General features: G+C 34.5%; 1 protein-coding gene across 1 annotated transcript; it reads left to right on the top strand.

Annotated features, from left to right (window-relative positions):
- Window positions 1-10,264: 10,264 nt before the first annotated feature.
- On the top strand, window positions 10,265-15,312 carry LOC106709786 (protein sister of odd and bowel). The gene is made up of 2 exons (XM_014501663.2): window positions 10,265-11,436; window positions 14,721-15,312. Exons 1-2 carry the CDS (start codon window positions 10,391-10,393, stop codon window positions 15,091-15,093), a joined length of 1,419 nt encoding a protein of 472 aa, XP_014357149.2. The 5' UTR covers window positions 10,265-10,390; the 3' UTR covers window positions 15,094-15,312.
- The last annotated feature ends 7,669 nt before the right edge of the window (window positions 15,313-22,981 follow it).

Below are 22,981 nucleotides of genomic sequence, written 5' to 3'. Positions count from 1 at the left end.
TGGCTCTCCAGCTGCCCTCAAAAGCTCTGTTGTAATTCCGTCATCCCCGGGCGCCTTATTGTTCTTAAGGTGTTGGAGGGCCACACTAATCTCGTCGAGACTGACGTCCGGGATGTCTTCGGTATAGTGTCGGGTTAATCTGGCTCTGGGGTCTTCAGTCAGATCGGTGACGGGTTTCTGCGTTGCATAGAGTCGTCCATAGAACTTCTCGACCTCACTCAAGATGTCAGGTCTAGAGGACACAACCCTGCCCTCCTCAGTTTTCAGCTTAGACAGTTGGCTTTGTCCAATAGACAGATCTCGAGAAAACACTTTGGAGCCTTTATTCTGTTCAATAGCCTTTTTAACACGATTTGTGTTAAATCGGCGTATGTCGCGCTTAATGCTCGTCGAGATCTGTCTATTGAGCAACCGATACCGTTTTGCATCATCTGGAGAGTGCAGAGTCATGTCTCGCCTTTCCCTCATGAGCTCAAGAGTGTGGTTCGAGAGTTTCCTGGACGAGCTTCTACGGTGGGTCTTAAAGAACTTAGTACCCACCGCCTGAACTGCTTGCACGAACCCGTCATTTATATCATCCACGCTACTCCCTAGGCAATCGAATCGGTTCTGGAGTTCCAGCTGAAAGTTTTCGGAGTTTTGGATTAGGATTGGTGCTGTCCGGAGCGTAGACCCTAACAGCCGACGGCGCTCAAGCTTTACGTCGATATTCAATGTGCCTCGGACAATTCGGTGATCGCTCCCGGTTTTAACCGCATTGATCACTGAGACATCATTGAATATTTGCTTTCTCGTCGACATGATAAAGTCTATCTCATTTTTCGTAGCACCGTCTGGGCTCATCCAGGTCCACTTTCTTTGCTCTTGCTTCCTGAAGAAGGAGTTCATCATGTAGAGTCCCTCCTTCTCCATGAAGCCGGCCAGCAAGTGGCCCCGGTGGTTACGCTGTCCATATCCAAAATTTCCCACTCGCAGCTCTCCTCCGTCCCGTTTGCCCAGTTTCGCGTTGAAGTCCCCCATGACAACGGTGTAAAAGGTTTTGGAACTATGTATGGCTCGTGAAATATCCTCATACATAATTTCAACCTCTTCATCGGAGTGTGTCGAAGTCGGTGCGTAGACCTGTATGACCTTCAGCGAATACCGTTTGGTTATTCTGAGTATCAAGTACGCCACCCTAGTCGACACACTCTCGATCTTCACCACATTGTTCACGAGGGACTTGTGGACGATAAACCCTACACCACCCTGCGACTGTTGGTCGCCCTCCCGGAAGAAGAACAAGTTACCGGACTTGAGGATTATCGTGTCCTCCCCCTCTCTTCGGACTTCTGATAACCCTATAACGTCCCAACGTAACTTGCTCAATTCTTCTTCCAGCTCCGCGATCCTCTCGTCCGTACGCAGTGTACGCGTGTTTAGTGTTGCCAGGGCCAAGGGTCGTCGTTTGTGGTAGCCGGATCCGAACCGGGGATTCTTAGCACCCCCTGCCCCACCGTCACTCTGGCCGCTACCGTAACCAGGAACAGTGGGGCCGCCGGGTACTAGGGGCCATGGTCGTTTTGTAGCCATCATTGGGGGGTTTGTGCCTTAATCGCCACGCTTGGCAGGCGGGTTGGCGATCGCAGTAGCTCCACCGTAACCTAGGGACGCTGCTGCCCATCCTCCGGTGGTCTGGACGCTGTTTAACGACGATACCCGGGTCAAATAGAACAATAAAGAATAATAAATAAAAACTTGGACGGTACTTCGAATTAACACTGGCTGGTTATACGCATTTACTGTGTTCAAGCAACATAAAAAACTCTACCAATTATTTAATTCGTCGTTGTAATCCGTTCTGATCCTATTTATAATCTGTGGAGACTTCGTGAACTATTAATCGTGTGAGTGGACGTCGATATGTTTTGATCAATCCATGCGTGCTAATCGAATTAATTAAGACAAGCGACATTGTGAGGGCTGGCGCTGGCAGCGGAGTGCATCTTCTGATAAACAAATCGGATTCGGTTTATCTCAAACTGGCCACTTCAAGTATGCTTTACATTTAATGTTTCAATTTTTATTTTCTAGTACCATTACGTAAACATTTTTCATAATACAATATCAATATTGTAGTTTTTCGTAAAACCATGGTAATATGATAATAATAAATATAAAATTATTGTCAAACTAACCTCAAATTCGCCAGTTATTTCGTAAATTTTATTAAATAATTATTAATTTTATTTAGAATTTATTTATATAGAAATTATTAAGAAATTGTTTTTATCGCTACGTCTTGTATTTTCCTTTTAATTCTTTAAAAGTTTTTGTAGACTGGGCGAGAATCAGTTGCGATTTTGTAACAAATTGCCGAGGCCCCGCCGATCTCTGTTTACACGCGGAACGAAGCCGCTCTTAATTGCACAACAAAAACTTACAAATAAGACATTGTGCTAAGTAATTAGATTAGAGCGCGCAACAATTTATCTGATGCCGGCACAGACTTACCCGTTCGGAACTCTTATAGAGTTCTTAATGCCCCCATATTAATCTTACGCCTTTAAATACGTGGGCAGAGTTTAATTCGTCGTAATTACAACAATTTTGTTAGTGTAGTTGTAATTACAGACTCTTTAAAGTTATTATATTACATTAATATTATTCCAAATACGGAATGTCTTACAAATTAGACGTTTAAATAATTATCACTTTGTTACGGATCCCCTGATACATACACATTAGGAGAATCCAAAAACTATATATCTATAAAATAATAACAACGTCTAAAGTCCGGTAAAAGGAAAAAAAATATACTTATGACAGAATGCTTTTTCTAGGAGTACTAGAAAACTAATCGAAAAAAGGGCTAGATAAATAAAATAAAAAAAAGATAAAGCTTTATTTATATCCATAGTTCTTTGCAAAATTTACATCTTTATATTACCAAATTTGCAAAGAAAATAATACTTTAATACCATCTCATAAGTTTAAAAATTGATTGTAAATACATCGCTTAAAGGATTACAATGTACTCTGTACACGGATTGTTTTATTATGACCTCCCGGTCACGTCACTAAACATTGTTATCGTTTACTATAAATTACTAATTAAATCACTAAATGTCAAATCATTTTTGATAATGCTCATACACATAAATCGCGAGACGGAGATAGTGATGACTATAAATTGGACCTTGTGATGGCCATTCGTGTCATAACTAACGTTATCGATATATCGATAAATATACAATGGCGATTGTACAATTATTAGCACGGTTAAGTGGGTACTGAAACATATAACATTAGTTATTGCGTTAGCTTAGATAAGAAAATAAGAAGGAAAAATTACCTTTTACGTATATAAAATTTTGTATGTAACAACATATTATTCAGTAGAGATGGTAGACAGGGAAGATGTGTCTATTACTGACAAGAAAAGGACGTAGCACGTTGTTGAACAGCCGAGGGTAATTCTTGTCTTAACTAAACATTCGGCCATCTTCTTAGCTTACGCTCAATACTTTGATTGGAAACAGGCGAACCCTTCGCCTATTACTAATCTAAGTATTATTATCTTCCTCTTAGCGACTCTTTACTTGCAACTTACTGGTTTTATAATTAATACGTACCACATAAATAACCAGACCTTTGTTCACACATTTCTTTTATAAGTTTAATGATATCTCATATAACGCTGTTAACTTGTTACCATTACCAACCGTGCCATAAATCCATCGACATCGACGCCCCAGCGATCTGTCACAGCGCATCACTATTTCGAAATCGTGTGTGGTATAAAACAAACAAAACTCTTCAAAGGTTTTATTTACCCAAATGCGGTTGTAAAATATAAAAAATCGTTTTCCACCAAACTTTAATTGCCGGCAATGAAATAATTAAATGTGACAATCGTAAAACATTGAAGTCCTATAAAACATTATAGCCGTGTATTGCCGAGATCCGGACTCACATTCACTCGGTTAAATTCCTTCATTCCTTCAGTTCACTGATACAATTACTTACGCCCTATTTGTTGTTTACGTGCTAATTAGGAAAGTTATCAAATAATACAATAATAACAATCTTATTGATTTGAAATTTGAATTATTTTTTTATTTTTATGCCACATTTCACAAAATTAATTTTAAATATCGAAATCTCGTATTACGTATTAAATTAAGCTGAATTATATAAAGCCTTAAACAAAGCTTTTTAATTGCCTACAAAAGTACTACTTTACTAATTTACGAATCTTTAAAACATATCTAATGTTACTAATTTTACTACATGTTTTACGACGCTATCTAATTACACTATCTATTAAATATTAATTTATAACACACTAAAATTACTGACTAAGGCACTAATGGATGAAATAGCGCCATCTATTAGCTGCATCTTAAAACAAAGATTCCAAAATTTTATAGTGTAAGTGATCCACATAGTCTTTAATATTAAAGAACACTTTCTTATTTTACAACGTACTCGGAAACACAGAGAAAATTATTGAGCAATTTAAAATAACTTAATACGATTGGAATTGCGAACATTTACATTCATTCAGATCTATAATTCCATGCACTTGTATGTAAGCGAAAAATTGAGCCAATTCTATATTCACATCGATTAGGTATTTGCATGTAGGGAGACGTCTATATGAGAACCGGTTTAGTGCAATAAATTAAGTCCGTCGCAGGTCGGAGGTCACAAGGTTCGAATCCAAACCTGTGCCACAACTGAATACACTGTAAGTTGAACTTATGAAAATATAAGTAACGCCTATTCCAATAATTTTTAAAAAGTCTACTTGTGAGGATCCACTTCCAAAAGAATTTATACAAGTCAAAACCTTACATCAAATCTAGTTAAAGTTAATGACCTTATTTTCACATAGACACGTAATTAAAACTTTTTCTTTTTAATTAAGAAATCAATGGTTATCTTTGGAATGTGCGTACATCAGTTTCATTATCTCTCGTGAGGTGTAAGCAGGTAAAAGTACATCACTACACTCGCTCGAGGCTTAATTCCGATATTGGCTATCTATTAACAAGACACCTAGAATCACCATCTCATTCACTGCATAGGACACGCGAACAAGACCATCTTACAATAAGATATATACGGACGATTACCAAATAAAAGGTCTTATTCAATGTTAGGTATTATTTCTGAGTCGTGGTATAGATTAAAGCATTATTCTTTTGGTGCAGTAGTATCACAGCTAAAACAAGCAAGAGATCATTCTGTTATTGAAACGATTCGGGAATTTTTGACATCTCATAATGTCTATGCAAATAAAGCTACGACTTTAATCAATTTTTAAATAACTATCGATCGCGGGCAACAGCTAATAGATTTTATAAATTGTTTAAGCCAAAACTAATTCTCTATTGTGTACGCGTGCTAGACGTGGGCGAGGAAAGTTCCAGATAGACTCGGAAGATGTTTATTATTGAACGTTAATGTTTCGTCAAGTAAGTAAACTTTACGATTAATGAAAAGTATAGCGTTTTTTTTTTTTTAAATCGAGTTTAAATTGCTTAATAAAACGTCTAGACTGCTGATGTGTAAATATGTTGAGATATGTTGATCGTAACCATGATAAAAATTCTTTTTTTAGGATTATAAATTAATACTGTTTCCTTTAACTTTTTATTTTTAAGTAATATAAAAATGAAACAAGTAACCAAAAAGATATCAACAACAGCCAGTTTTAAAAATTAATTTATCACCTTGAACCCCTACTGTTAAGAGATGTTTATAGTTTTAAATTCAATTAAGAATTTATATAACAAAAAAAAAACGGCTAAAGATTGATTTGAAAATTATAAAATTCCATCACCGTGATATACTTTCTTGTCACGTACGACTACTAAAGTAGTCGTGTTACAATATTATCTGTGTTGCCGGCAAATTGTGTAAGCCGCCCGTTTGTTATTTGCCTAGGCAAACTTGAAGACTAAGAAAATTGCCATAACAAACGAGGTCATTCACGAACGAACGAATTCTTTACCGTGTTGTATTAAGGTAATTTTAAAGGTGACAGTTTCATTGATTTGTTTTGAGTAGGTAAATTACAAATGAGCGACGTTCACGATTTTCCAGTGGCATATGTAGATATATAAGGTCACGGGGTTGTCGTGTAACGATTTGGTTACTGTCAGATCAACTAATGAATATTCTAATTTGATCAGATAACGTTCGCAATTTCAATTACCCACTACTTACTGTTGAAGGTGATAAATTGATGCTGTTATACAATTGTCGAGGTATCTTATGTAACCATAATTAATTTCACCATAAGTTCTCAATAACACTTAAGCAAAATTAAAAGTAGTTCGTATAGAAAATATAATTTCGTAAATACTATGCGTACAATAACTTGACACATGACTTTATTAAAATTAAGCTAAGTGGTCTATACCACCCATTAAGTATTAGAATTTTTAAATACTATATTTATTTAATGTTAAAAAAAGTAAACCTCTAAAAGATGAATCAGGAATAAATTAAACATTCATGATACTATAATAAAATAAACGGTAAAACAGTTACTGTCGAATCGAAAGCCGAAAATACATTACAAAATTACTCAAGCATCAATCAAAAATAACTTAAAAACAAGAAACGGTAATAAGAGACGAGCTTAAACTCAAATGTTCAATAATTTACAACGTACATAAAAACTCATCTCAACGACCGAAGGGCAATTAACCGTTCCTACTAAAATCAACGGAAACCAACCGGCGTGTTTGGCAAGTTAGTAAATCACGCGATAGCGCAGAGAAAGCTTAGACAACGACTGCTTAATTTTATCACGCGTTCCCAGTCGAAGGTTCTTATCCTTATAGAGCCAAAGGTGCTGAGAACAGGGAATTTACAGATAATAATATCTATTTATTTAAAAAACTTAACTTTGAAATTAATAAAACTCAAATCAAAATTAAGATTCTGTCGTTTTATCTTTTTATACTTACCCTGTAAATAAATCGGCAGGATTTTTATTATCTAGTAGGAAGACTTTACAGTCGAATCTGGTTAAGCGAGAGTCCAAAGGTCCGCGATATTTTTCTCGCTTTTAGAGTTTTCTCTCTTACTGAGTTTCTCGCTTATGGAGGTCGTCCTTCGTGACCGGACAATAACCAGCTTGTAAGGTTTCTCACTTATCTAGTTCTCGCTTATCCAGGTTCGACTGTATTACCAATTATATTCTTTAATGTCCATAAAATTACGTTAGTTTACTATCTAACGAATCCGATCCGGATACAAGAGATAGTAAATGAAGGAAATGAACAATATCTGCTCCAACGCAAGCATCAACTGTAAAACACAACTATGAATTGATTTCCCTCACGCTGCTGATCTAGGTATGTAACTATAACGTCGTGGTTAACATTATCAAATCGAACAAGTATCAAAATTTAAAATGTACAAATAAATCAAAAGCAATACACCCACGTAAAAGTTTTTCTGCACAAGCATTGCTTTAGTTGGTTATAGATAAATTAATTTTATATGTGGTTCTGGGGAGTCGTGCGCGCCTGTTGCCCCCGGGCGCTGCGCCGTGAGAACGGACTCGTGCTGCAACCACTAATGCCGGCGAATTAGCTCGCCTGTCCACTAAACAACTACAACCGACCTCTATAGAGCACAATTTCGTCTACAGCTTCGTAAATGAAGAAATAAAATATAAAATGTTAATCCTTTAAGCCACTTGAGTTAAACAGTTGGGTGTTAGAGATTAGAAGGTCACCAACACTAGAGAAACTTCAAAATTCTAACAGTCGCTAAGTTAGTTACTTGCGATAGATTATTACCTACATCTTTATTCTTTTGTTTCCTTTGAAGTAGGTACATAAAATAGTTTTTTCGACCACAGCTGCCAATGCGTAATTCTTGATATACGAAATGTTTCGTACATGTGAAATTATGAGCTGCAATTTTGTGCATGTTCGTTTCTTGTGCTTGCAGCAAAAAATTCAAGTAAATTAGTTCTTTTGTTTATTACCTTTTAAGATCCTACTTAACAAATTTGTTTACATGGCTACAATATCAGGTGCAATGGTTTTTAAGCACTGATTTCTTCATGGTACAAAAGAAATATGTACAACTACCTTTTACTACAACGTTTGCATCTCCGCTACATTTTCCTGTTTCCCATGTCAATTGGTGCAATTATTACGCTCTATTGGAGCATGGGCCTTTGTCTCTGGCCGGCAGCCGTGACTGCAGTGCGTGGACTCGCAGAAACTAGACGCTTTATCTCCTACTCACGCTTTGTATCATAATTGAGGAAACTGATTAAGTAGGCACTTACGTTGCAAACAACAGAGCGTTTAACACGGATTTTTTTTAGAGAGATTTTTACCATTATCGTTACCATTATCATTACCAAACCAATAGTTAGCAAACGACCAGGCGTTTGAACAAATGTGCAGTTACAAAAAACCGCAAGTATGAAAAAATTGCGCTCATATCTACATAAAATGATTAGAATAAAAATTGGAAAGATAATAGTAAACACAGTCTTTATTTTGAAAAGTAAAAGAAAACATGTTATGAGAGTTTCAAAAATTTAAGTGTAAAAAAAAAAACTTTGTCTCAGGTGTTAGATCATTAAGGAAAACCTTAAAGTTAATTAACAAGATTGTTAAATAAAAAAAACATGTGTCGAATTACTAAACGATGTTTACTTTGTAAAGGCTCAAAGAACAAACGTAAGCAAATATTATTATGTGTAAATTCGTATAATTTTAACTCAGCAAAAGTAATAAACACATGTGTACCTACAGAGGATTCTGTTCTTTTTTGTTCTCGTATTTCTTTGTTAATACTGGATTTGTATTTGGTGAAGTAGAAATACTAATAATGGAAAGAAAAGGTAATGGGAATATCGTTACCATGATCTGAGCTTTTTTTAATTATTTCTCAAAAATTGATATTTTTTTTAAATTACTGGCGATATTTTATGGTTAATACTTCAAAAGCAAGAATTATAAAACAAAGATTTTACTTGTACTAAAACTTGTAACAAAATCTCTTTGGCTATACTATCTTGTATTGAATCTGGCTGGTTTTAGTACCATTAAAAGTTTTAAATTTTAAAGACGATGATTCCAAATTCAAATTAGGAAAATCTGTGATTTTCAATTTTTTTTCTTCCTGACAAAATAAGTAGGTACCTATGTAATGAAGAGATTAGACACACATTAATTTTTTTTATTTATCTAAAAGATTCTTATTTTAGAATAAACTCGAACATATCTGAAAAATTATTTAGTGATTTAAAAAAATTATGGGAGAGAGATCCGAACTCGTTTTTCACTAATATATAGTTCTTTTTCTTACTTCCAATGAAGATGTTTTGTGCAGATGTAATATATACTATGACACTCCGGGGAAAGAAACAAATTGAATGACATCTCATTCATTAAAATTAGTTCAATCGTTTAGGTTCTACGCAGTCACAAAAATTTACGTATAAAAAAAGCTTACATACGCGCGAAAAACATAAACATTTTTGTGAATTGGGTAAAAAAGAAAACGATGTTAGTCCATCATTTTCACTATCATAATATATTTACATTATAGCGTAATATTGGCATCAAACAAGTTTACTAAATGAGTTAAGCCTTTATTATACACCTTGAATATAAAAGCACCTGCAACAAAAATGATGTCTTTCAAAAGCTTTGTCCGTAGTGTATAAACACGAAAGGGGACATTTGCAAAGCTCATTTGTTTTTGGTTTATGTCCACTTTTTGTGTGCACTTTTATTTAATTTGTATGACTGCATTGCCACAGGATAATTAATATTTTTAATGATCCTTAGTATGTGTATTTATTTAGGAAAGAATACTAAGTTTTAAGTAACTAAATCATAACTGAGACAAATATTTGTAACAACACGACTAATACTATAAATATACATATATAGTTATTATTCAAAAGGTTTTTTCTGACCTACTAACAAAACGAGTCGACCGATAGCGGTGAACATTGTTTTCCCATAGCCCAACAAATCCATTCAGAATCTCATTACACTCGTAAGGGTTACAACAAATCTGGAACGTCGTTCTCATGGACGTGTCTGTCGTTAAGGCGGCGTGAGGTGACCATTACTACGTACAAAGAGTTGCCTAAAATAGAGAGCTTTTGTGAGGCGGGCAGCGGCGGGGGGAGGCGCGGGAGAGCGCGGGGCGGGGCGGGGGCGCGGCGCCGCCGCCGGCTCAGTCGCGCCGCGCCGCACGACCATCTCGCACGCCACACGCCCGCGCCTCGCTCGGCGCACAGCGCACGCGCACGCGACGCACCAGCCCCGCACCTCCCCGCACCGCTGAGCGCTCCACGTGTACACACAAGTGCTCCTATGACATTCAACGCCTAAGTTCATTCAACAATATGCAAGAGCAAAGCTCATCGCGATCGAAGACTACACTGAACTCGCTGGAGAGCGCCATCATTAAGCTGAAAAACAACCTTCAGATTCAAGACAGCAAGCCCGCTGCAGATATGAGTGGATTGACCGTCGAACCCTCTCCGATCGACGACACTAAAGGAATAACAAGTAAGGCCAGCAGTTTGTCTCCTTCGAATATAAACTTGTCCATAGCGTCTGCAGCGCTCCTACAAGAAAATATGTTGCAACGGTCATTGCAAGGTGTGGTTCTTTCGCTGCAAAATGCTATGATGAATTCTCTACAGCAAGCGGCTTTGCTCCCGTCCAACTCTGCAGCTGCAGCTGCACTTAATTTGCAAGCATTGGAGTCCTATTTGACACTGCAGCGTCTAACGTCTGTATCGTCCGTTGGCAATTCAAACCAATCGAATGTCACCGAGAATAGTTCGACTTCAAAACAAGATATATTAAGAATAGCAACGGCAAGCGCTAAGATAACCGAAGTCGATGTATCAGAAAATACTAGAGAATTTTCACCTAAAACTCCCGAGGAATATCCTTTATCTGATGCTATTGCCGCTGAAGACGTTGATTTATCAGAAGAAGTCGAGGAGGACTTAGCTTTATTAGACAATGAAGACGAATTCACTTTAGAACAACATTTAGAATCGACATCAAAAGGTTACGGATATAGTCCACAAAATTTAGACAATGGATACCCTAGTTTACTAATGAACGCGATGTACCAACAACAAATGAACGGCAGTCCAACCCAGCCGCCTTTATCTCCACAGCCTTCTAATTCCTCGAGTTCAAAATCAACAAACAGTTCCACATCTTCAACGGGAAGTAGTATCTCCAATAAACAGAAGACAACAGGAAGCGGTCCTAGAACGAAGAAACAATTTATTTGCAAGTTTTGCAATCGGCAGTTTACAAAATCATACAACTTACTAATACACGAACGAACGCACACGGACGAGAGACCTTACTCATGTGACATTTGCGGCAAAGCTTTCCGACGGCAAGATCATCTCAGAGACCACAGGTAATTAAATTTTTTATTACAGTTTTATTAACATTTATTCCAGTATCTTCTATCTTATCTTTGGTAATTATATTATTACTTCCTTTATTTCATCTTTAAGATTTTACTTCCAATTACAATTTAGTTTGAACTTTACTAACTTTACGAACGAAAAACACTTAATGTAGATTTATTATTAAACATATCATACCTATATAAATGCAATGTTTGGATGGATGGATGGATGGATGTTTGTTTGAAGGTATCTCCAGAACGGCTTAACGACTCTCAAATTTGGCATAGATGTAGATCATAGTTTGGAAGAACATATAGGCTACTTATTATGTTTTTTTTTTAATTCCGCGTGGACAGAGTCGCGGGCGACAGCTAGTTATTAAATATATGAAGTTAGTAAGTAAGGTATTCTAGTAATATGTTTGTACTCTTATGGTGTATTTTTTATTGTATTGTTTTAGTATATTGTAGATAACAGAATTGATGGGAAATGTCAATTTATGTTTCCATTATACTTATCAAAGCTTTAACACCAAATGTTGCAGCAACAAAGCTTTTAAAACAGTAACTAACGCCAATATCTCTGACTTATAGATAAAAATTGTTTATGGATATTATCAGCTGTTAAATTATTTGATACTTTATGAGACTTTTGTTAGATTTCATTTTCATTATTAAAAGAATGAATACAGAAAGAAGATGTAAAATTCTAATTTTATACACTGTAATAAATTATACACCATATTTAAGGAGATATAAATGATAACAATAAGTAGGATTCAGTCTCGACTGATAAAAGGAAAAAGTTATGAAGCATTGAGTTATGAAGGTGAAGAAAAATATTTAAAACAAAAAGGGTTAAGTATGGTTCGAGCAGATGTTATCAGCGCCTCGTCCGTCACGCTCGTAAATTATTTCACAAAACCACCGCTAATCTCTGACCCGATGTTTTAATTTAATCTTATTTTGTCCTTTTACTTTCCGTCTTCGAATTCTCAATAAATCCGCGCGCATATCTTTTTTAATCTTAAAATATCTCTTTCAATAAAAAAAGACGACCAATACAACTCTAATTCAGTCCTAAAACAACAAAAATTCCAAATGTTGTTAGTTGATAAATAATGCTATTACATTTATTGTATGTATGGCTTACAATAACATTTAATCTGCGTTAATCTATTTCTTTACTTATCTGTACGAGGTCCGAACACAAAAAATGGTAAAGGTGTTGAATTTTTAACACCTGTCCCCTCGAAGATTTCCTTTCGAATCGTTGTATCTCTGCGGCAATAAAATAAATTTGGTTTAGACGCCGGAGGGTTAACCCGGACCGGGCCTGTCGATGTTCAATCGATGTCCGTTGACACGATACATTATTATGGACCGAGGCGAGACTCCGATGGGCTATAACAAAGCACGTGGTGATCTTGACGTGAGGATTAATATGGACTACAAAAAAAAAGGAATAAAACCGCGGTAAATATTCTTCGCATACAAAATTAGAGATCGGGTCTCGAACTTCGATTGTTTTTTTTATGTTTGAAATCGAATTAATTTATTGCTTGTTTTGAAATCATTGTTATTATCATCATATAGTATTACAATATGATGTTATTTGTTAATAATGCATACAAAAAGAATTATAAATCATGTTTAAGAATCTTTGAAGTGTTCTATTCTTCGGTTGTTAAATATTGATATTTTGATTTGGGTGCAATCTAACTTTGTTTAGTTTGAACTAGTAGTAATACTTGTTTAACACTGATCAAGTATCAAAATATGGATTTTTATTAAGACTCGTCATCATCATCGTCTTAATTAAGACTTAAACTTTATAAGCACACGATAAACTTACCATTCAGTTTCATTACAAATTTATAAAAAACTAGCAGTTGCCCATGACTTCGTCCGCACGGGATTACAAAAAACATCCAGTAATAAATGTAGCCTATGTCACCCGGGATAACTGTAGCTTCCCAACAGTAAAATATTTTTTAAAATCAGTTAAGTAGTTTCGGAGCCTATTCAAAACAAACAAACAATCAAATCTTTCCTTTTTATAACATTAGTAAAGTTGATATTGGCTATTCAAGTTAATATTTTACTCAATGACTTCAAAATCAACAATAAAAAATATAAGATTGTTGTGAAAACCTTCTGACTAATGTCGTTTGTTTCTCTCCAACCTATAGGATATCTTTTAGAGCGCTATATCTTAATTTAGTTTTGTTTATCTCTGGCTGTCGCCCACAAAAAAACTAATTAGTAGCCTATGTACTCTTCCAGACTATGTTCTACCTATATATATATATATATATATATATATATATATATATATATATATATATATAGGACAAATTTCATCGAGATCCGTTCAGCTACTCTGGAGATACCTTCTTATAAACACCCATCAATCTAAACTTTCGCATTTATAATATTAACAAGATTATTTCAACGTAATTAGTTATATTAAGTCGTTGCATATATTAAATTTCTCAGATGATCTCATCTGCATGTTTCTATACCTTTAATGTCGGAATCCTATTCCATTCATTGCCTCTCTTTATCGTCACAAACCAATCTCGACTATAGGTACTCGTATTACATCGAACATGTGATTATTACCATTAAATTCCACTGTATTAACACTTATATCAAAACATATAGCGGTCTCTATTTTCTTAAAGGTAATGACAGGGATGAGAATATGTTTTATACAACAGTGGAAACCTATCGATATAGATAGCTCCGGGTGTGTTTGTTTAGGCGATTTAGATTTATTGCCTTGGTAACACGAATGCTTGTTTCTAGCCACGTTATTGATTATGATTATAATGGTGTGTTAATTATCGGTTGTTCATTATGATTTCATTGCTTTGAGATTTGTTTGGTGTATTTTATTTTAATAAATTCAAAATAATTGGCTTTCTGACATGAAATTCATCAATACCTTCAAAATTTATTATAAACATTTTATTCATATTTCTTTAGATTATTGGGAAATCTTACTAAATGCAAAAGTTTACATGGATGGACAGATAGATGTTTGTTAGAAGGTGTCACCGGAACGGCTCAACTAATCTTGATGAAATTTGGCACATATGTAGTCTGGAAGAACACATAGGCTGCTTATTATTATTTTTTTTAATCCGCGTAGACAAAGTCGCGGTTACTGCTTTTTTCTGTGTTACTTTTTTCATAAAACGTTGGATTTTTATTATGATGTTTAAATTTCTTACATGTGACAATTTATTCGATTTGAGAAGCTTATTTATTTATTTTTATTTCAGATATATCCACTCCAAGGAAAAGCCGTTCAAATGCATGGAATGTGGCAAAGGTTTCTGTCAGTCCAGAACACTCGCTGTTCACAAAATCTTACACATGGAAGAATCTCCACATAAATGTCCAGTTTGCAGCAGAAGTTTTAACCAACGTTCGAATCTCAAGACTCATTTATTGACACACACAGATATCAAACCTTACAACTGTTCCTCGTGTGGGAAAGTGTTTAGGAGAAATTGTGACTTAAGGAGACATAGTCTAACACATAATCTTGTTGGAATATCAGTTAATACTTCACCCAGTGGGTCTAATGGAAAAAGTCCAATATTGAATCCAAACTTTCCAATCGACAGCTTAGATACTGAAGATGAAAATTAATGTAGTCAATATATTGGAAATATCAGAAGCGGTTTTTTGATTCTATCAAGACTGATTTATGTAGAGAAGACATGAATTGCCTTCTCTCTTGTTACGTATAAACAAAGTATCTAAAAACAAATTTGTTATTAACAACTAATTGACGCACGGAGTATCGTATTACGTTCACTACAGGATACCTTTTAAAAGGAACTTCTTAAATATTGCAAGTCTCTAAGTGTGGCGTTTAAAGAATTAAATAGTACAAATAAAATATTAATATTAAAATTCACTAATATTTTTGTACTTCTTTGAACTTTTGACACATTGAATTTGAGGAAGATGTTTTTTTGGGAACATTTATTTTTAAGTAGTACTAGATATAATTTATGTTTATTTCTTAAAATCTTGTAAATAATCTGATCTCATTTTGTAAATGTATGTAAAAATTATGTGCCTTAGTCATCGTGTAAAATCCATCCGTCCATAGAAATAAGAATTACAATAATAATGATGTTACAATAATGTATTATTCTATAGTTGTAAAGTATGCGGCAGGTCGTATTTAATTATTATTTTATTTGGAACCGACTGAAGTGTACGTGTCTTTGTACAATATAAGTAATATGACAATGGTGTAATTAAATTGAAAATATTTATTCTTGTTTTCTTTACCTTATGTATAATAGTATATAAACTCACTTATAACTTATGTCTTATAAGTATTTTAACTTTATATTACTTAACCAACCCTAAAGCAACCGTGATACATAAACATGATAAGTAACTGAGTGAAACACGAATCTATATTTAAAAATTGTAGTTATTTATTCATTAATTATATAAGGCTTCCGTGAAGGGGGCACAAGGTAATTTCTTCATGCCGTTAGCCTGGTAGAGGGGAGTCAAACTCATTCTTAAGAAATCATGCTATATGTTTTACTTGATTATTTTATATTATTTTATTTTGCTAAACGCGATAGAATCTTAAGTAGGGCATCTTGTGGGGTCGAGGAAAAAAATGTCCAAAATCATCCTTACATATTTCCATGGCTCCTACGTAAACTATCGTATGTTTGAAACGCCAATTTTGCATGACAAAATCTTAAACATTATTACGATTAACTACAACGCATAAAATATGAACATACAATAGACAACCAAAATCTACGGGTCTTCTTATTTGTAACGTTACTTTCGAACTTACACAAAAATTTGTATTTATCAAATTAATTAAAAAAAACCATAAAACAGGGTTAAATTATAAAATTTTTATTTACTTATCCATTTATTGAATGGCGCCTAGTTTTGACCCTTTTTCCATTCGTCGCTCTACTCCAAGTCACCTAAGGGTGGTAGGCGTAAAGTTTACATAACCTTAATTCACTATTGGTTTATAGAAAAATCAATTAATTACCTATTAAATCCGATGCAAAATTAATAAATACTTACTTTTTATATCATCAGGTGACAAACGTGCAAGCGGCTATGTGTTGCTAATAGACGGATGAGGGGACGCCCAGGAAGGGAATTTTTCTATGCGACCTCTCATTCGTCATATTCACTTCCCCTTCCCAATTTTTTCCTTACAAGAAAATTATGGGAAGGGAATGGTGACTAAAATTAGGCCTCCGGCACGCACCCTTATTAGACGAAACGCAGAATTGCTTCCACTTCACGCCTGTCTTCTGTGTGATCGTGGTATTTCGAGAGCCGGCTCATTCGTGCAACAGATGTTGCTGGCGTTTACCGTTCTTAAAAGTTAGCCTTAGCTTATGAAAGAAAAATATAGTAGTACATTGTAATGTTTGGAAAGTGAAAAAAAATATCTCCACTATCTATTAATTTCATGAAAAATTTATCCACACATTTTTAGTAGACCTCAGACGATGTATTAAACGAAGTCATTTTTTTACTGCTTAATCAAAGGTAAAAGATGTTGGTCAAAAAGATAAAATGATACAACCAACAAAAGATCTATCCGCCTAAAGAGCTTGAAATATCGATTTAATTCAACAGAGATCGTATAGTACCAAATCAAAGACTTCCACATCAATAAAAGGACTTCCTTTGTCATACTTCCATACAAAAGAATCTTGAGAGTGTATCAAAACGACATATAAAGCTTAATTCTTTTTCTAACACAAAACCCGTTCACAAAAGCCCACATGGATTTTAAGAGTTTTTTTTCTGTTAGATTTTGAAAATTGATGACGTGTTAAAAAGGTAACAAATTGAGTCCGTCGTTTTGGAGGCCGATGTCGTCTCTAAACACAACCGCCATATTTTTAAATATTCGCATTTGAAATTCGAATTTAACAGCATGATTCGTTACGGATTTGGCGGGTTTTTGTGGTTTTTTGATTGCGTTATTTTTTATGGTTAGACACTTGAGGCACACGCTTGATTGCTTTCAAGTCACGGATGCGATCGATACTTTTTTGTTTTGTATTTATCGGGATTTTTATTTAACATAAATATGTTGTTAGGCATTTAACGATTACTTCGCTTGTTTTAAATCCTCGTTTTATTACTTGGTTTGCACCACTACTGCCTACTACTATTATTTTTAGAATACCTAAGTGCTTTATTTATAAAAGAAATGGACCAGCATACGTTGAATAAAACTGGGTATCATGCTATAATTAAATTTCAACACGAATATCGACATTTTCTCAGTAAGAGTAACAGAAAAAGATCCGATTTAAACTAAAATTAAAAACTTAATAAATAAATTCGAACGCTCTTAATCTACGTACCCTTTATTAAACATGGCGACAGTATAATGGCACTGTATACGTTACAAAGCCCTTAAAGACTCGCATTATTCACAAATTACATAGCAATCACCCCAATCGGAAACCCCGCTGGGATAAACAAAGTGTACCTTTTGCCGTGTTACCTTTTTTATCTTTTCACTTGCACCACATTGTGTGACATCGATATTACCGACGATTGTCACAAAGGATTATGTTTACCATCACCGGTGTTTGAAAAATATTTGTTTTCTCTGGAGTGTACATTATTCGAATTCGTTTACTAGTGATGTGCGGGAAAATTTAACATAGATATCGATTTTATTATAAATTTTGTTAAATATATATTTACTTATTATTTAGAAAGAGATTTATTTATTAAAATCTAATTACCATAGTATTTGCTACATTTCATTTTGATATATACTACGGCTATGAATTTCTAATCTCTGACATAACGGTCATTATTTCTAAAGTTATTAGCTTTGATATTTCGCACTTTAGATTTCGTATAATTTGGACAACATGAACTGGTTACCTTTAACTTAATCAGGCCAAACCTCTTTATAAAAATTAACTATGACTCATACTAAACTATGCACCCTACTGTTTCTAAAGAAAAACTCATCTCTGACTCATCAAAATATTACGCAACATATAAATAGGTACATTAAGTCAAAAACTTGCAATAAAAAAATCTTTTTAAAACACATGTTATTAAACACAAAGGTGATAGTTTCGCACAGTATGATGTCATTCTGTTGTTTTTTGTTACCTGTCTTGATTACTTCGATAGAAGATGAGACCATATGTCACAGCACTATTAGTAGGGCGCTTTTATTCGCAACGACCACACGCAGAACAACGCGTTTTTTTTTACTTCTCGCTCGTGAAATTGTATAAGGTGTTTTGACAATACGCTCCGAACGTGCGTTCGCGCGGTCTCGAGTGTTAAGCACGGTTTCACTCAACTTATTTGTCTTTATATGTCGATAGCTTTTCAACGAGACTTTCAATGCCTTTATATACTTTTGATCCATATAATTTATATCCATATAATTTATACTTACCTTTTGTAACTATCTTCGCTTTACTGAATTAGAATTTAGCGATTTATAGAAGTACCAAGGTAACATAAATTTAATAGAGAATTGCTTAGCTTTCGTAGCTTATAGGCCCTAGAATGTCAGTCGTGTTATGAAAGAACCCTGTCACAATGGTCTGTCAATGGGTTTACTAATTGGTTTGGTATTTACCAAACAATCTTATCACTATAAGTTTATGTCATCTTGAATATATACTAGCTATCGCCCGCGAATTCATCCGTGCATAATTAAAAAAAAAACACTGCGAAGCCTACGCGCTATTTCAGACTGTAATAGATCTCTGTTCTAAATTTCATTTAATCCTCTCGATCGTTCTAAAGTGATGAGGTAACAAACATTCAAACATGTTTACAAATCGCATTTATAATATTATAATACGATAAAGCAGGATTGAGTGCCTTTGCTTCCTCTTTATTCTACAGATTTAAGTGCGTGTATTTCATTCATATTTAATGTCAAATGATATGTTTATCAAATTGATTTCAATGCGTGCACTAGACATTCAAGTTGCGAGTGCTAGTGGCGCGTTATCAGCAATGCGCGAATTAACTGCGACAATTGTGATTGCGAATGCTGTTTGCATATATGCTAAATGCAAACGGTCATAGACTAAACAGAAACAGACTGACATTTTTTTATTTTTCTCGTCGCTTTTTCTCATGAGAATCTTATATCACTTTCTTTCATTCAACATAAGTATGTTTTGTAAGAACAAAATAATAATATTCTGTTACAGTTATTGCTAGGTAGATCTTGGCGTGTTTTTCTTTGAAAAAAATAATACGATAAATTACGGGGAGGCTGAAAACCAGCGCGGCCTTCAGTGACAAGCTGGAGCATCAGCTGAGCCTCTTCCCATTAGCCAAGAACTATTTTTTTTCTCTTTAATCGATATCTTTATAAGTCTAATTTGTTTTGTTTTTGGTTAATAAACTGGATTTTATTTTTATTATATTTTTTTTATTTTTAACGGAATTTATCTTAGCTATACACTTATAATTGTATATCTGTACTATTTTTAAAAGAAATAAAGAAAAACGAGGTTGAGAATGTACATCATTCTCCGCGAATTTTGTTGGAATAAACGAAGTTTTATGGTTGTCATATCTGCGATGAGACATCTTTGTCCGTTGCCCACGCGCTATCGTGTCGCGCGGACAGTTACGGCGTCGCGATAACCCGCTAGATATCGACCGCGGCCGCACACGACGCGTACACAGCCTCTAAACACTGTGTCCTTTGCCATTGCCGATAACACCTGACAAATTACCTTTTACCTCTTTAATGTTAGCCGTCTCCAGCACACCTCGCTAACTGTTACTTAATCTTTGACGTGTTTCAGTTTAATAGACGTTTTTGAAGTTATTATTTCGCTTTTATTGGCTATAAACACCAACGTTAGGTGCCAATGTAATAGATGCTTTCAGTTAAAGACCACCAAAGGTATTCAATAAAAGGCTGTTCTATTATAAATTGTTTTAAAATATCTAGTCCATCTTCTTGAACAGCACATTTTCTGAATTTAGTCATCCTAGGAACTTCATTATTTAGTGCACTGGGTGATATTGGAAGACTCTAGTGTCAGATAAAAATGATCACAACTAACTAATTTGTTCATGAGTGGACTGATCCTAGAAAGTATAAGCTTGATTATTTTCATTTTTATGTTTCTAATATAATCAAAAAAATATAATATAATTCAAAGAAGAGACAATTGTTGTTGATTTCTCAGACCAAAATCCATTTGTAAAACATACCGTCATCCCTCTCATTATCTTTTATAAAACGGAGATAACAATAATATGTTTTACACAGGGATTTTTGGTCTCAGAAACCAACGTTTAATCTGGCTTGTCTTAAACTCGAGCTTATTGTCTAAGTACCAACACGGAGGACTACACGCTGCACGCTAGTGCGCGTGACCTGTTCTCAGCTGATAAAATTTGCACGGGACCGAGTCGTGACCGGCATCGCGTCCGAAATCGCGAGGTCAACCGCCACCACATCTGCTAACCGTCGAATGTTATATAGATATGCCACACGATCGTTTCGACATCGCAACGATAGACAACACGGTGTTTAATAGAAATTAAAACGAATGTCACACGTTGCGTTGAAACAATGTGCATTGTTGCAACTTAGCTCAAAAGCAACGCACCAGATGTAACAAAGCTAAGTATTTTTACGGCAGTATTATTTTATCTTCAAATCTATTGGCATAGACAGACTAGCAGATTGATGGCGTGTGATTGCAAATCTATGCTTGCTATCTATGCTATTGTGCGTGTGGCATCACTCTTGCTGTATTTTGAGGGAAATACGCGGATTTCATATGTAACTGACATTGAGATTTGACGACTACCAGTAATTAAATTGTCGGTTCTAAGTGTTGATATTAAAGCGTTAAAGGAAATGTTCCAGAACACATGTTCGAAGATTAAGCATTTTATGGCGAAACTTTTTTATAAAATATTATTAAGATAAGCTATACTTTTATTTATAAATGCACAATAATTTCTTTCGGACAGTCACGACTAGTTGTCTATATTATAAGGTCCAGGCATCCTTTTTTGGCGAACGTCTAACAACTTTATCCGATTAAAAGTTGATCGTGTTCTTAGAACTCCCGATCTAAACTGATTTTGCTTCACACAGGCCAGTTAGTTTGTATTTGGTATTTTACAATGAAGCATTTACAATAATTATATGTTACTAAAATGAGTCGGTAGTGGTACCAGACAGGCAGTCTAAACAGCTGAAGTAATCAGGACGTAACCGTTTTTTTGTTGTGACACGTTTTTTTAACGAGCTCTGTTTATTCTGTTAAATAACCTAGAAGGAAATTGAAATTAGACCCAATTGCTATTGATAGATTGGACGGAAATTTGGAACACACTTTTAGTTCTGATTGCAATACAATTTTTATATCTTAGAAATATTACAAATGCGAAAGTTTAGATGTATGGATGTATGTTTGTTAGATGGTATCTTCAGAATGGCTCGACGGATCTTGATGAAATTTGGCACAGATGTAGTGCATAGTCTGGAATAGTACGTAAGCTACTTATTTTTTTTAAATCCACGCAGACGGAGTCGTATGCACGAACTTGTGTAAAATAAATGAAACCGTTGGATTTTTAGAAGTAAAATAAGTATGTAGCAAACAGTATCACCAATATGAATATGATAATTTGACGTAACATGTAATAAAAAAGTTAACATTAAGTTATTATGAAGTTTTATGATGATTATTCTAATACAAACATGTTGAATAAAATGACAATTATCTCATTAAAAGTAATAACACAGTGTGAACGGGAGCGCCGCCGCGTCGTGCATGCGAAGCTATAATGTGTTTTATTTAACAGCTATGTTTTGATGCACCAAATTAACTTAAATCAAATTATTAGAATCACATTTCTTAGAAGACATTTAATTGAATAACATATTGCTAGGTACTTTACGATAACTTTTCTTTCTTGGAGTCTCTATTTAGATTTAATATGAAATGAAAAATCAGCAATAAGAATTTGTTTAAGCAAACATTGATCTGAGTGTGGCAAGTGTGTATTGCTTTGTATTGTTTTATATTGTATTGTATTGCCGTCGGCTTTTAATAATTCACACAATAAAACACATTCATTTTGTTTCAGACGTTTATTAACTACCCAAACATTATGTTTAATAATTGGAATTCATTACTTTGTAAAATTATTATTAGTATGTCTTTTAATTTAAAAAGAAATTTACAAAAATACCAATAATTTCAATATATTGAGCTTAATACAAATGATGAAATATACAAAATTAATAAATTTCTTGATACTGCATAGTTTTCCCTGTCGTTTAATATTTTATTATGATTTTTTAGATCAGATTCTTTTATTTAAAACCCAAAAGAGAGAAAGTTTCCGGCCTACCAAATGAGCTTTAGTACCATTGACAATTTAATTTAACAAAAAACACAGTCACAGACGCGATGTTACAACGGTCGAGCAGTATAGCTCTATTATCTGGCAATACAATGCTAAGTCCATGGTATGGGCG

This window comes from Papilio machaon, chromosome 15, assembly GCF_912999745.1.
Source record: "Papilio machaon chromosome 15, ilPapMach1.1, whole genome shotgun sequence".
NCBI lineage: Eukaryota > Metazoa > Arthropoda > Insecta > Lepidoptera > Papilionidae > Papilio > Papilio machaon.
This window is presented reverse-complemented; position numbering and strand designations above follow the sequence as displayed.